This window comes from Capricornis sumatraensis, chromosome 16 (genome assembly GCF_032405125.1).
Source record: "Capricornis sumatraensis isolate serow.1 chromosome 16, serow.2, whole genome shotgun sequence".
Lineage (NCBI taxonomy): Eukaryota > Metazoa > Chordata > Mammalia > Artiodactyla > Bovidae > Capricornis > Capricornis sumatraensis.
Genome location: NC_091084.1, coordinates 59,386,458 through 59,398,458, shown reverse-complemented (window position 1 = coordinate 59,398,458; position 12,001 = coordinate 59,386,458). Strand labels below are relative to the sequence as shown.

General features: G+C 36.8%; 1 protein-coding gene across 1 annotated transcript in view; it reads right to left on the bottom strand.

The window, feature by feature from the left end:
- METTL15 (methyltransferase 15, mitochondrial 12S rRNA N4-cytidine) overlaps positions 1-4,761 on the bottom strand; it is a 226,166-nt gene extending 221,405 nt beyond the window's left edge. The window contains exons 1-2 of the mRNA XM_068989359.1: positions 4,667-4,761; positions 982-1,268 (exon numbers count right to left, since the gene is read on the bottom strand). Coding sequence (XP_068845460.1) covers positions 982-1,251 — 270 coding nt within the window. The 5' untranslated portion in view covers positions 1,252-1,268; positions 4,667-4,761. The remainder of the gene's footprint in view (positions 1-981; positions 1,269-4,666) is intronic.
- Between the last annotated feature and the right edge of the window lie 7,240 nt (positions 4,762-12,001).

Here is a 12,001-nt window from a genome sequence, read left to right as displayed (position 1 = left end):
ATTTGGACTCAAACTGGAAGTCTTAAGTGAGTCGCCAGCCTACTATGGAAATTCTGAATTTACCAACCCTCTATGATCATTTGAGGCAATTCTTTAATCAATCAATCTCTCTTTCTCTCTTAACATCCACATATATACTCACACCTCCCCTACACATCCTGTCGGTACTATTTCTCTGGTGAATTCTCAGTAAGACAGAAGGGTAGCTGAAAACTCAGCCTAAGAAAACAGGATAGGAACTGAAATTTCCACCTTCGTCTCCAGTCATTCCTAAAACGATATTAAAATTCTCAAGAAGCTACAATAGAATTTCGTTTTCATATCCTAACCACATAGAACATAACATTCTTTTCCTTTTAAAACTGTTATTTGATGAAACTAACCAACTCTGGAAAACAGTCTGGCAGATTCTCAAAAAGTTAGGCATAGAGTTAGCATATGACCCAGCATCCACTCCAAGGCGCATGTGCAAAAGAACTGAATACATGTTCACACAAAAACTTTTACATGAATGTTCATAGCAGCATTTCAGAGTAGTCTAACCATGGAAACGTAAACCTTATCTATTGATGAACAGATTTAAAAAAAAGTCATATCCATACAATGGAATGATTCAAGAATAAAAAGAAACAACTACTGACACACAACATGGATAAATCTTGAACATATGCTAAGTAAAAGGCAGGCAGAAAAGATCACAAAGTGTATGAATTCACTGATATGAAATGTCCAGATCAGACAAATCCATATAGACAAAAAATAGATTAGCAGGTTGTCAGGCACAAGGAGAAGGGAATCAACGGGGAGTGAATGCTAATGGGTTTGGGGTTTCCTATTGGGATAATAAAAATGTTCTTGCATTAGACAGTGGTGATAATTATATAGCCTTGTAAATATACTAAAAACCACTTAAATGTGAACATTAAGTGAATTGTAACTTCAAGTAAAAAGTGTTAGAAAATAAAAGATTAATCAACTTACCTGCCCTTTTTGTGGTGCCAAATAATGAACAACTTCATCCACCATCACTGGAATATGTAACTTAGTCATCACTCCAGAATCTCTATCTTGAGATCTGTGTAACTCCTGAACTCCAGTCTGATCTTTTTCCTCCTGGGCTTCATATTCATTATATCTTTCTGCTGTAGCATGTATTTTTTTTGGCCAGACACCCAAATTAAATATGCCAGATTCCAACCAGCATGAAAGAAAATTTTTATAGATTCTACAAAAATATGGGTATCGAAGCATTCTGTAGATCAACAAATCTAGAAAAAAATTAAAATCATGATTGTTGGATTTTTTTAAAAAAGACTGTTATAATACTTGGGGGAAAACAAATTAGTGTGCAATATTTACCACATAAAAAATATATAAAACTCATCATTTCAAACAAGTGAAAGTGACTACCCTCCTTACATAAGGCAAGGAACCCAACAGAACCCCAGAGACTATCTGAAAATATAATTTTTAATGTGGCCTGATACGCTCTACGGAGAAGGCAATGGCAACCCACTCCAGTACTCTTGCCTGGAAAATCCCATGGATGGAGGAGCCTGGTAGGCTGCAGTCCATGGGGTTGCTAAGAGTCGGGCACAACTCAGCAACTTCACTTTCACTTTTCACTTTCATGCATTGGAGAAGGAAATGGCAACCCACTCCAATATTCTTGCCTGGAGAATCCCAGGGACGGAGTAGCCTAGCGGGCTGCCGTCTATGGGGTCGCACAGAGTCAGACACGACTGAAGCGACTTAGCAGCAGCAGCAGCAGATAAGCTCTAAGACCATTAATGTTTTAACCATCAGAGATATGAATATTTATTAATCATCATTTTCTGAAATATGCTTTTTTGAATTTTAATTAAGTTTAAAGAACGGGTTCAATGCATCAAAACCATTAATCTGAAAAATCTATCTAGATGGCTTAAGGGATTATAAATATCATTCTGTTTTAGATTCACAGATTCTTTAATTCCAAACCCTTTTAATTGTTTTTCACATAATGCTAAATCTTAATTTTCAGTTTAACTTTGAGAAACTGAAAAAAGGCTATGCATGTACAACCGAAAAGAAAAGGAGGTTATCAGTCTGTGAAAAAAACCTTATAATTTGTCACGATAATTTTTGACAAAATCATCTCACCATGCCCTGTATCAGTGACATATATATCATTTTAAACTATACTTTATAAACACTCCACTGAACACACTTTGACATTTCACATCCAACACTGTTTTAATTGTCTGCTCCCTGCCCCCAACAAAAAATCAAGTGAATAACTGATACATTCTTTCTTTTGCCCTCTAACTTGCTCCGTTTTAGTCTGTAATGCTCTACTCTTTAAAATGCAGAAGAAAAAACATAATTGATGAAATATATTAATAGAATACCTTTTGAAAATATTATGCTCTTTACTCCAAATGTTGTTTGTGGTTGCAAACAACATTTTTGACACTATTACAATAAATAACAATTTAACACTACTCTTCCTTCCTCATGAATTATGAGTTACTTAGAAGTAAGAACCACATCTTTATATCCACAAAATTAGATACATACTAGGTGCTTTTTATGTGTTTTTTTTGGGGGGGGTGGGGAATGGTTGGATAAATTCCAGATTCTATAGAATTAATGTTTGTATCAAACCTTGCTTTAGAAAATTTCACCTGTCTCCCTAACCCTATGAAAAATCACATTCTCAAAATAGCTAAGAAAGATAAATTTTGCTTAAATATGCCTTAACTTGCTTTTGCAATAGAAAATGAAGAATGATGTTGAAAAGTCAACCACATGTAATAATTGCAAAATAAAAATATATATTTGATATTGTATATAGTATCCATAAGATGTAACCGTGAAGATAATATGTCAACTGTACCAAAGACATAATTCACATAATTATGTTGCAAATATGACACAGAAAAACTATGCCAAAAGAGTTTAAGTAAGTGTTTTAATTTTAGATGTTCAGTATAACATCTGTATAACAATTATATATAAATGCTATATAATGTTATATAACAGTATAACAATTTTAGTTGTTTACCAATTAACAAATTAGCCAGATTATGAATTATGCCTTATGCTTCCAGAAAGTTTACACAAGCCAAATTATGTTCTAACTTGGCATTTCTAACATATTTCAAAATAAATGCTAACATTTATTGAGCACTTAGTAAGTACCACTTACTAGCCTAAGCACACTACATGTACTAACTCATTCAATCCTTACTCCAACACTTAGAGGTAGGTACTATTATTATTTCCATTTTACAGAGGAGAAAACAGAGAAGTAATCTGCAAAAGGTCACAAAAGCTGGAGAGTCATAAAGCTAGATCTCTAACACCAGCATTCTTTACCTAGAATTTTTCATCTTTACCTATAAGCCTAGCCCACTGGCTTTATTTAATACAGTCATGTAATTGAAAGATACTTTGATTATACTGACTATGTATTTTTAGTATGCCATGAATTAGACTCATCTTTTTTAAGGAGCCAATATCCTACTGCTTGGTCTACTCCACCTGGAAACAGTATACAGTGTTGCACCCAAGAGAAGACACTAACGATGTACAGCCCTCAATACTGGAATCTGGAGTATTTAAACAATACAACCAAAACTTTTTCTATTATTTTGCCTATCCAATATATGTAAACAATCTAAACTGGACGTTAAGATTTTGATAATTTTTTAACAAAACAAGCAATCGAACAAATAAAAAAGTCCATCAATTCCAATATCAGAATCAGAACCATGCAGGGAAAGGCAAGTAGGATTAAAAGAAGAAGTTTTCAACAGCATTTAATTTTCTTCTGCAATCAATTTCTTTGTATTTACTCAAATATATTCAAAATACAAAGCCTGTAGAGTTTATTATGCATGAATTGGCTACTAACCTGAGTAAGCATAGAGAAAACATTTCAATAATTAACCTTCCTCTTTGGTTGTGTTTTTTAATATGTCCCTAAAAATGGAAGGGGGCAAGCTCTAAAGGGAATCCCCTCTCTTCTGCAGCCCAATCTCCTACCAGGTAACTCAGAGCACTCCTGCAGTCTGCTAAGAACCAGCCACCCTAAAAGATTTAAGATAGTTTTAAGTTCCCTCTGTTTACAGTAAAGAAGCAGGATGTCAGGAAATCTAAGCTCTAGAGCCAACTCTGTGGTTTTCTAGGTAAGCCATTTAACTTTTGCCTGCCAGCAAAATTCAGTCTAAGCTGCTGAGACCACGGAATTAGCCAGGTTACTCTTTTAAACGTGGGAACACAAAGGTGAGCGATACCTTTGAAAACTACTTCCTCAATGGTACTACCAATTACCATCATAGCAGTCAGCTCCCCCTGCAGAGAAAACTCTTTGGAAATTTAATTCCTAAGGCCAAAAAGTCGACCTGGAAGCTGGCAACCGAACGCAGAGAACGCGAAAAAGGTCCTAAAGAAGAAGAAGAAGAAAAAAAATCCATTCTTTTGCGTAAGAATTACGCTCGGACGAGGGAAACTGTTTAGAAACTTCTGAACTCGGTATGAATGAATACTGAGGAGAGTAAGCGTGAGAGCAGAGGCGCGAGTTTCCTTTGCGCTGGGCGAATCCGTCGTCCCCTGGAAGTTCCCTCACAGGCGTGGAGCGGGTTCCAAAAGAGCTCCCGGGACTCGACCACCTTCTCCTCACCTGAGGAACGAAGACTTCCCAGTTAGCCTCCAACTCGGGCCCGCGAGTCGGGAAAATCTGAATTTGCCGCTCGCCCAGGTCCCAGCACTGGGGGAAACTTGCGGGGACGGACAGATTGGGCCCACGTCCGCCCCAGCAACCGAGGACCGTCTGCCTTTGGTTCCGTTGCTTCCAGTCCCCAGCTAAAAAGGTCCCGCAGGCGCTCGGGTTCCAAAAAGTGTTCCTGGGGGTGGAATGAGATATAAACTCCTAACCATTGACAGCTTTAAACTCACTTTTACTTTTTTTTTTAATGTCTGATGCAACTTCAAATCTAACTTTCCATTTTGTCTTTTCTCCACTCTTTTCAGTTTACTCTAAACCTATGTTAAATTTCTGTGTTCTAAAAGACGGCAGTTAGTTATACTCTTATTTCCTAACGAAAGGTGGCAATTTCTATCTCCTTAGCACTACGTGTTTGAAAGATTTTGGTTCTTTTGCCTTCATTTCGTTACAAAATACACCAGTTTCCTATCCTTTCTATTACACTCCTAATGACTTGCTAACTAAAGAGAAGCCAGCTGCCAGAGTAATGACATTGATTGTAACGTTAAAATTTCTCTTACTCCTTAAGACATATGGACAATTCGTTAAGAATATGAACTTCATAATCTGAACGCTTTTAAACGGCAAGTGTGATGCAGAATTTAAATGTAAAATAAGCACTAGATTAGGTGTAAAAACACCCGTGAAATTGGTTCAGCCTTATACAATGTGGCTATCAATAAGGAAGAAATTTAAACACTTCTTTCGCAATGATCAGTACAATTTTACAAGCAATTAATAAAACATGCCTATTTTCAGACTAGATTAGGATATCATCTTAATATCACTTAACCTAGAAAGTATTTCAGAAACAAGTGACTTCATTCTAAATTGGCTGGGTTGTACCCTTCAAAAGAAATATTTTTCTTAAGAGATTTTCTGAAAACTTTAGTTTTCTTTTCAGTAAAATAAATAGTATATACATCTCATGGGCTCTTTTGAAACTTGGAAGTGATTGGATAATATATATAAAATTAATAAAATGCCCAGGACATCAAAGGTAAAGTACCACAGAGTGAGTGCATATTTGAAATAAAATGAAAAGCCTTCTCAGTTTTACTACCAAACCCAGCACCATACAAATCACTATCTCACTAGCTAAGATCCATCTAGTATAGTCAGCAATTAGCTTTATTGATGCTCTATCCAGTGCTCAGAAATAATCATATATTATGCATCATATACAATACAAAGTGCTTCTGATTTTCTTCAATAGGAAATAAATGCCTATAATATGAGGGTTTCCCCTACATTGTTCACTTATAACACTCTACATTTGGTGGTGTGCCATCCTGTATATATGGTGATGTTGAATCACTAGAACATAAGCTCCAAGAGGGCCAGGAGTTTGACTCAACTGTGTGCTATTATGTCCTTAAAATATACAATTAATAACTATTAAATGAATGGATACAACAATAGTAACATAAGAATAACAAAAATTCAGATCATACTATTAAAAATATCCTGAGAAATAAACGATGAATTCTCTTAGCAAACACATCTGCCATTTTTTTTCCAGATATATATATATATTTTTTTTTCTTTCTGTAGTTACATTCTAAAATTCTAACTACAACCCAGGACTTAAAAGCCCACTGCATCCAATAATGAACTAGGCCAATAAATTTGAATAAATTTATTTTGTAATGCCATCTTAGAAAGAAATGGAGAAACAGTCATACAACAAATAGTTTCACAGTCAGCAGGCACTAAGAGAATGAGCCTGGGGTTCCTGAGCAATGAAGCCTGGGCCCTCAAACCAAAAGTCCTGGACTTTCGATTAATTTAGATGAATTGACCCCAGTTTTGTCCACGTGAAAGTGGCTGGAAGGAACAGGCCCTTATAGCTTCCAGATCACGGGACCTATGCCTTGGAGGCCTCATTGCTTAATAGAGAAAAGGAGAAAATAAACACCCAAAACCCATTAATCCATACCCAACAGGCTCCCCCTCTCCCCCTAGCAGAGGGCATGGCCAAGCCCTGCCCGCACTAGTCTCACTCACACCCTGAACCCAGGAACCGGGCCCGTGCCCGCGGTCTGAAGGCTTCCTGAAGATCCCAGGTGTCTGCCTCCCACCTGCAGGTGCAGCCTAACCCCGCCCACCTCGGCCAACGCCTCCGGAAGCAGCCTCCGCGTTGCCACAGTGACGCGGAGTTAGGCAGCTTCTAGTGCTCCGAGCCGCTAAGACGCCTGGAGCCAATCTGCAGCGCGCCACGGCCACGTCCTGCGTGGTGACGTCACGAAGACGGAAGCCAATGAAAAGAGGCGCTGAGGAAGCTGGCTTAAGTTTGAATCTCGAGGCTGAGTTTGAATAGCCGGGTGGCGGACATTCGAGTGAAACTTTTTGAGCCTGAGGTGAGTGTAAGGCTAGAGGAGAAAACTGGTCTCGGGGACTTTTTTGGGATGACCTATCTCGCTGGAAGCGGAGAAGTCCCGCCGCCTCAGGAATAGAGGACCCAGTGGGCTTGTTGACAAACACGGAAGCGTTAAGTGCGGCGATGGGGTAGGGTTGCGGGTGGGCCTGGTTAAGGTTCCTTGGGGATAAAGTGAAAGGAAGGAACTTGAGAACGCACTAGAATGTGGCTCTGCCTGAACGAGAGTCCTCGACGGCTCAGCAGAAAGATCAGAGATCTCCTACCTGAAATTCTGAGGAAATCGGAAATTTTAAAGGGCATCCTGGCTATTTTCCCAGACTTTGGTTGAACACTAACTGTTCAGTACCTTACAGTGCAAAGTTCCTTCAGGACTCCATATACAGAGTGTTTTGTTTTGAAGTATAACTCTAGGCTTAACTATCAGATGAGGACCCTTGGTTCACCAACTTGCAAGCTTTTTGTCCAGCGAGGTTCTGCTGTTAACCTGTCAAAGATCAGCTGGGAGCCTTCCCCGAGCCCCAATTGTAGCATCAAGATAAAACCTGCCAGCAGTGACTAACGGGTTTGCTGAGGATCAGCCAGGCTATGGAAGAGATACTGGTAGTTGATGCTCTGCAAATGAAAAATACTTAAAGCACTGAGAATCAGTTCTTCTACCATCGTTTCTTAAGTGTCTGCGAGATTCGCCTTGAGGAGTGTTCATTAGGCACTCCGTTTCAGAGAAGTTAAGGCTGACTGCTGTTTATGACATTATTTGGCCAGAATTGAAAATTTGTGTTGTATAGTGTATAGGTTACTAATTTTTAACAACCAGGTAGGATGTGTTAGACATTCTACAGGTTTCAGTTGATAGTGTTATTCTACTATGGTCAGCGACCGCATCTCGGATTTTGGTAAGTATTTATGAACTTTGTTGCCAGAGAACATGACATCCAAAGGTTAGATACTGCTTTTTATTAACTTTCTACTATTTTGTAGGAATTGTTTGTTTCAGTACACGAAGGTTATCTGCCTTTTAACTGTAGAAATTGGCTCCTCTTCTATTACTAAACAAGTATTTACAAATACACAAAGTTTTCATTTTAAAATGTATCTTGTTCCACTCTAAATATATCTTTAATCAATTAAGGTACACAATAAAATGACTTTCATGCCGTCAACTCTGAAAACTAGGAGGAAAAAAATAGTCCAGATGTTAGTACTGCCCTTCCCTCCTTTCGAAATTTTCATTCTTCCTTGATGCTTGCAAGTTACTAGAATCAGTGGCTCTAGCACTCAAGTTATTTCCAATAAGAGGATTAAGTTACATAGAGACTGTACATGATAATGTGGAAGGTAGTTCCTGGTCCTAAAAAATGTTTATGGAATCTGCATCAAATTCAAATTTGAATTTGTATTTGAGAAATAATTTATAACTGTATTACTCCACACCTTCAAGAAAATTTATACAACACGTCTGCTCCATTTTTTGAAAGCCTTTCATTTTGATTGCAATAGAGCATAGCTGCTAAGAACATGGATTGTAGATTTGGACCTGGATCCACATTTTGTCTTCTCATTTAATCGCATGTCATTTTGGAAAAATTCCTTATCCTAAAACTAAGTCTCTGTTTTTGTAAATTGAAGTCAGTAATAGAGTCTACTTTATATTTTAAGGATTGAATGAGATAATGAATGTCAATTGTTTATCATAATGCATACAGAGTGCATACAGAGTGTACTCAAATGACAGCCACTGTTCATTATTACTAATTATCACCATATCCACCTAATTCCAGAGTTCTAAATTAATAACATTTTCTGAAAATAGATACTTATCCAACTGGCACAGAAAAATCATGAACTTCCAGTTTTGTTTCAACATTCATTGCAAGAGCCCCAGTACTAGGCCCTGAGGTTTCTATCAAAAGTGAAGATAGTTTAACTTCTTCTATCAGAAAATTTCTTAGAGTTATATATTTATCTCATTATAGAGAGGATGATTAAATACTTGAACTTTAGGTTCAGTCAGTCAGAGTTCAAATTTCATGTCTTGTGCTTCCAATAATGTGACTTCAGCCAGTTAACTTAACCTCTCTGTATTACAGTTTCTCTTTATATAAAATAGGTATGATTTTGTATCATATGATATAAAATCCTATATCATAGGGTTGTTACAGAGATTAAATAAGTATGTAAATTGCTTAGCACATTTCTATTTGTAGAATAACAAGTCAGGAAAAAGTATTCCAAAGTTATTAAGAGAAACTTTGTATTTAAGGTAAATTTTAATATTTTTTGGTTTTGTTTTTGAGATAAAAATACCTAGACTTGTTTAAAACCCAAAGAGTACAAAAGAATATAAGGAGAAAGTAAACCTGCTTGTCAATTATTTTCCCACATCAAGCAACTGTATTATCAATTTCTTGTGTTCTCTTCCTGAGAGAGCCCACACACATACAAGTATGTATATGTCTTTTGAAAATACAAATGGTTGAATACCATATCCACTATTCTGCATTTATTTTTTGCACACGTATCTTGAACATCTTCATTAGTTCATTCACTCAGTTATTCAACAAGTATGTAAAAATTTCTAAATATATGACAAGCCCTTTTCTAGTTTCTGGAGTGCAGATAAAGTTCCACTTCTCATAGTGCTTGCATTTTAGAAGGGAACTAAGCAATAAATATGTAACCAAATACTATATATTTTCCAAGTAGTTTATATGCCAGGAAGGAAAATAAAACTGATAAGGAATTAGAGAGGCAACGGCAGGGTGATACAGTTTGGAATGAAATCTTTAGGGAAAACCTCTATGAAGTGACGTTTGAACAAAGACCTGAATGATGAACTGAGATATTAAGATTTGTAAATACCTAAAGATAGAGCCTGCCAGGCAGAGAGAAGAGAAAGTTAGGCCAGAATGAGACTGAGGTGTTGAACAAACACTGAGAAGGACAGTGAGACTGAAACAGTAATGGAGAGGGAAGGTAACATTAGGCAGGAATAAGGTATAGATCCTATAGGACCTGGTAAAGAGTTTGCATTTTATTCATATGCTGGAAAGTCATTGGATCAGAACAAGATGAGGTACATCACATGATCTGATTTCTTTTGAAGATGGTATCAGTACATACAATTGATGAGTTAAGTCAAATTTATTATATGTTCATATGATCTTTGACTTAACTGGCTTAAATTTTATCTAGGAAAACAGTAGCTAGATATAAGATGAGGATTTGCCTGTTCAACTTGGTTTATATTAACTTGCAACTGTTGAAGAGAATTAGTTTTAACACCGCTTCCTTAAACATAACAGAAGAATGAGGCTCTCTGTGTAAGTCATTCTCCCAGAAAATGGAATGTTACCCTTATTTAAGTGATAGTGTTTTAACCATCTTCAACAATCAACATAAAAATGATCTCATTTTCCTAATTTTGTAAAGAAATTGGGCACATTATTTAATTTTTTTTGATGCCTCAGGGTCCTCATTATGATTTCTTGTTATTGCCAACCGTTTTACTCTGCTATGGTATGTTGGTTCTCTTAGAGAAGTATAGTATGTGTTTGCCAAAAATGGCTATATTGCTTTTTTGAATTCCATGTCTACTTTTTGTAACTCATTAATTTATTCATTAATCAGATGTTTTGAAAACTTAACTATATACCAAGCACACAGCAAGAGATAAGGAGGAATATAAAGTAGAAACATATAGTCCTATTAGATGTTATGTTTTTGTCATACACAATAATCATAAAATTTAGAGCTAGACAAGAACATTAGTTATCAATGTAGTCCAACCCTATCATTTTATAGATTACTACTAAAGCCCCTTCATCACCCTCTTTCATACTCTACCCACTCTAGAGATACCTTTCTATTATAAAGGAAATGGTGTTATGTTTGTCCTTAATGTTTTAGTCCCACCAGTGAAATCCTACCAGCTTGCTTTTTTGATTCTATTCAACAGATATTACTTGAAAGTAGATAGGACAAAACTGAACAGAGACTGTGATACTATCTTATGAATGATCATCTGAAAATAATTTTTCAGGTAACACATTATTACACAGATAACAATATGTAGTCTTTTCTTTTGCCACTTCTTAAGTAAAAATGGTCAAGGAATGTAATTTCTGTGTGCCTTAGTCAGAATCAACTGGATTTCTATCTCTTTTACTTGGCCATGTTAGGGAAGGAAAAAAAAAACAGTCGTCCTGTTTTAATGTAGGAACAACCTCATTAATTCCTAATGACATCAACATACTTGAACATAATTGAGCATAATTTTTCATTTAATAATTTCCAATTAACTTCAAAGTCAAATCTAAGTTCTATAACTTGACATTCAAATCTTCTAGATCTGGCCCCACTTTTATCCAGCTTAATCTTTTTAATGCAGCCCTCTCCATTCCCTTGTGTTGTCTCTAACTACAGTCAGAACTGAGCAAAGCGTAACTGAGCATCTCTTTAGATGCTGTAGATAGAATTAAAATCATATAAAACTAAATGGTTAAACAAAATGAGATTTAAGCAAATTGACCACACAGCTATTTATGACCTCTGCACAAGCTGTTTCCTACCACAGGCTTTTGGACTTGCGGCCCTGAAATACTCCTGCCTGGGAGCCACTTACTTGCTCACTCCCTCACTTCGGTCTCTTTCCACAACATTCCCATCTAAAACAAGAACCCACACATACACTTCTAACTGTCTGTTCCAAGACCCAGAAAAACGCCTTACACATATAACGCACTCAGTGAATATTTATTGAATGCATAAATCTTAGGTAGCGCTGCTGCTGCTGCTAAGTCGCTTCAGTGTGTCCGACTCTATGCGACCCCATAGACGGTTCCCCATCCCTGGGATTCTCCAGGCAAGAATAC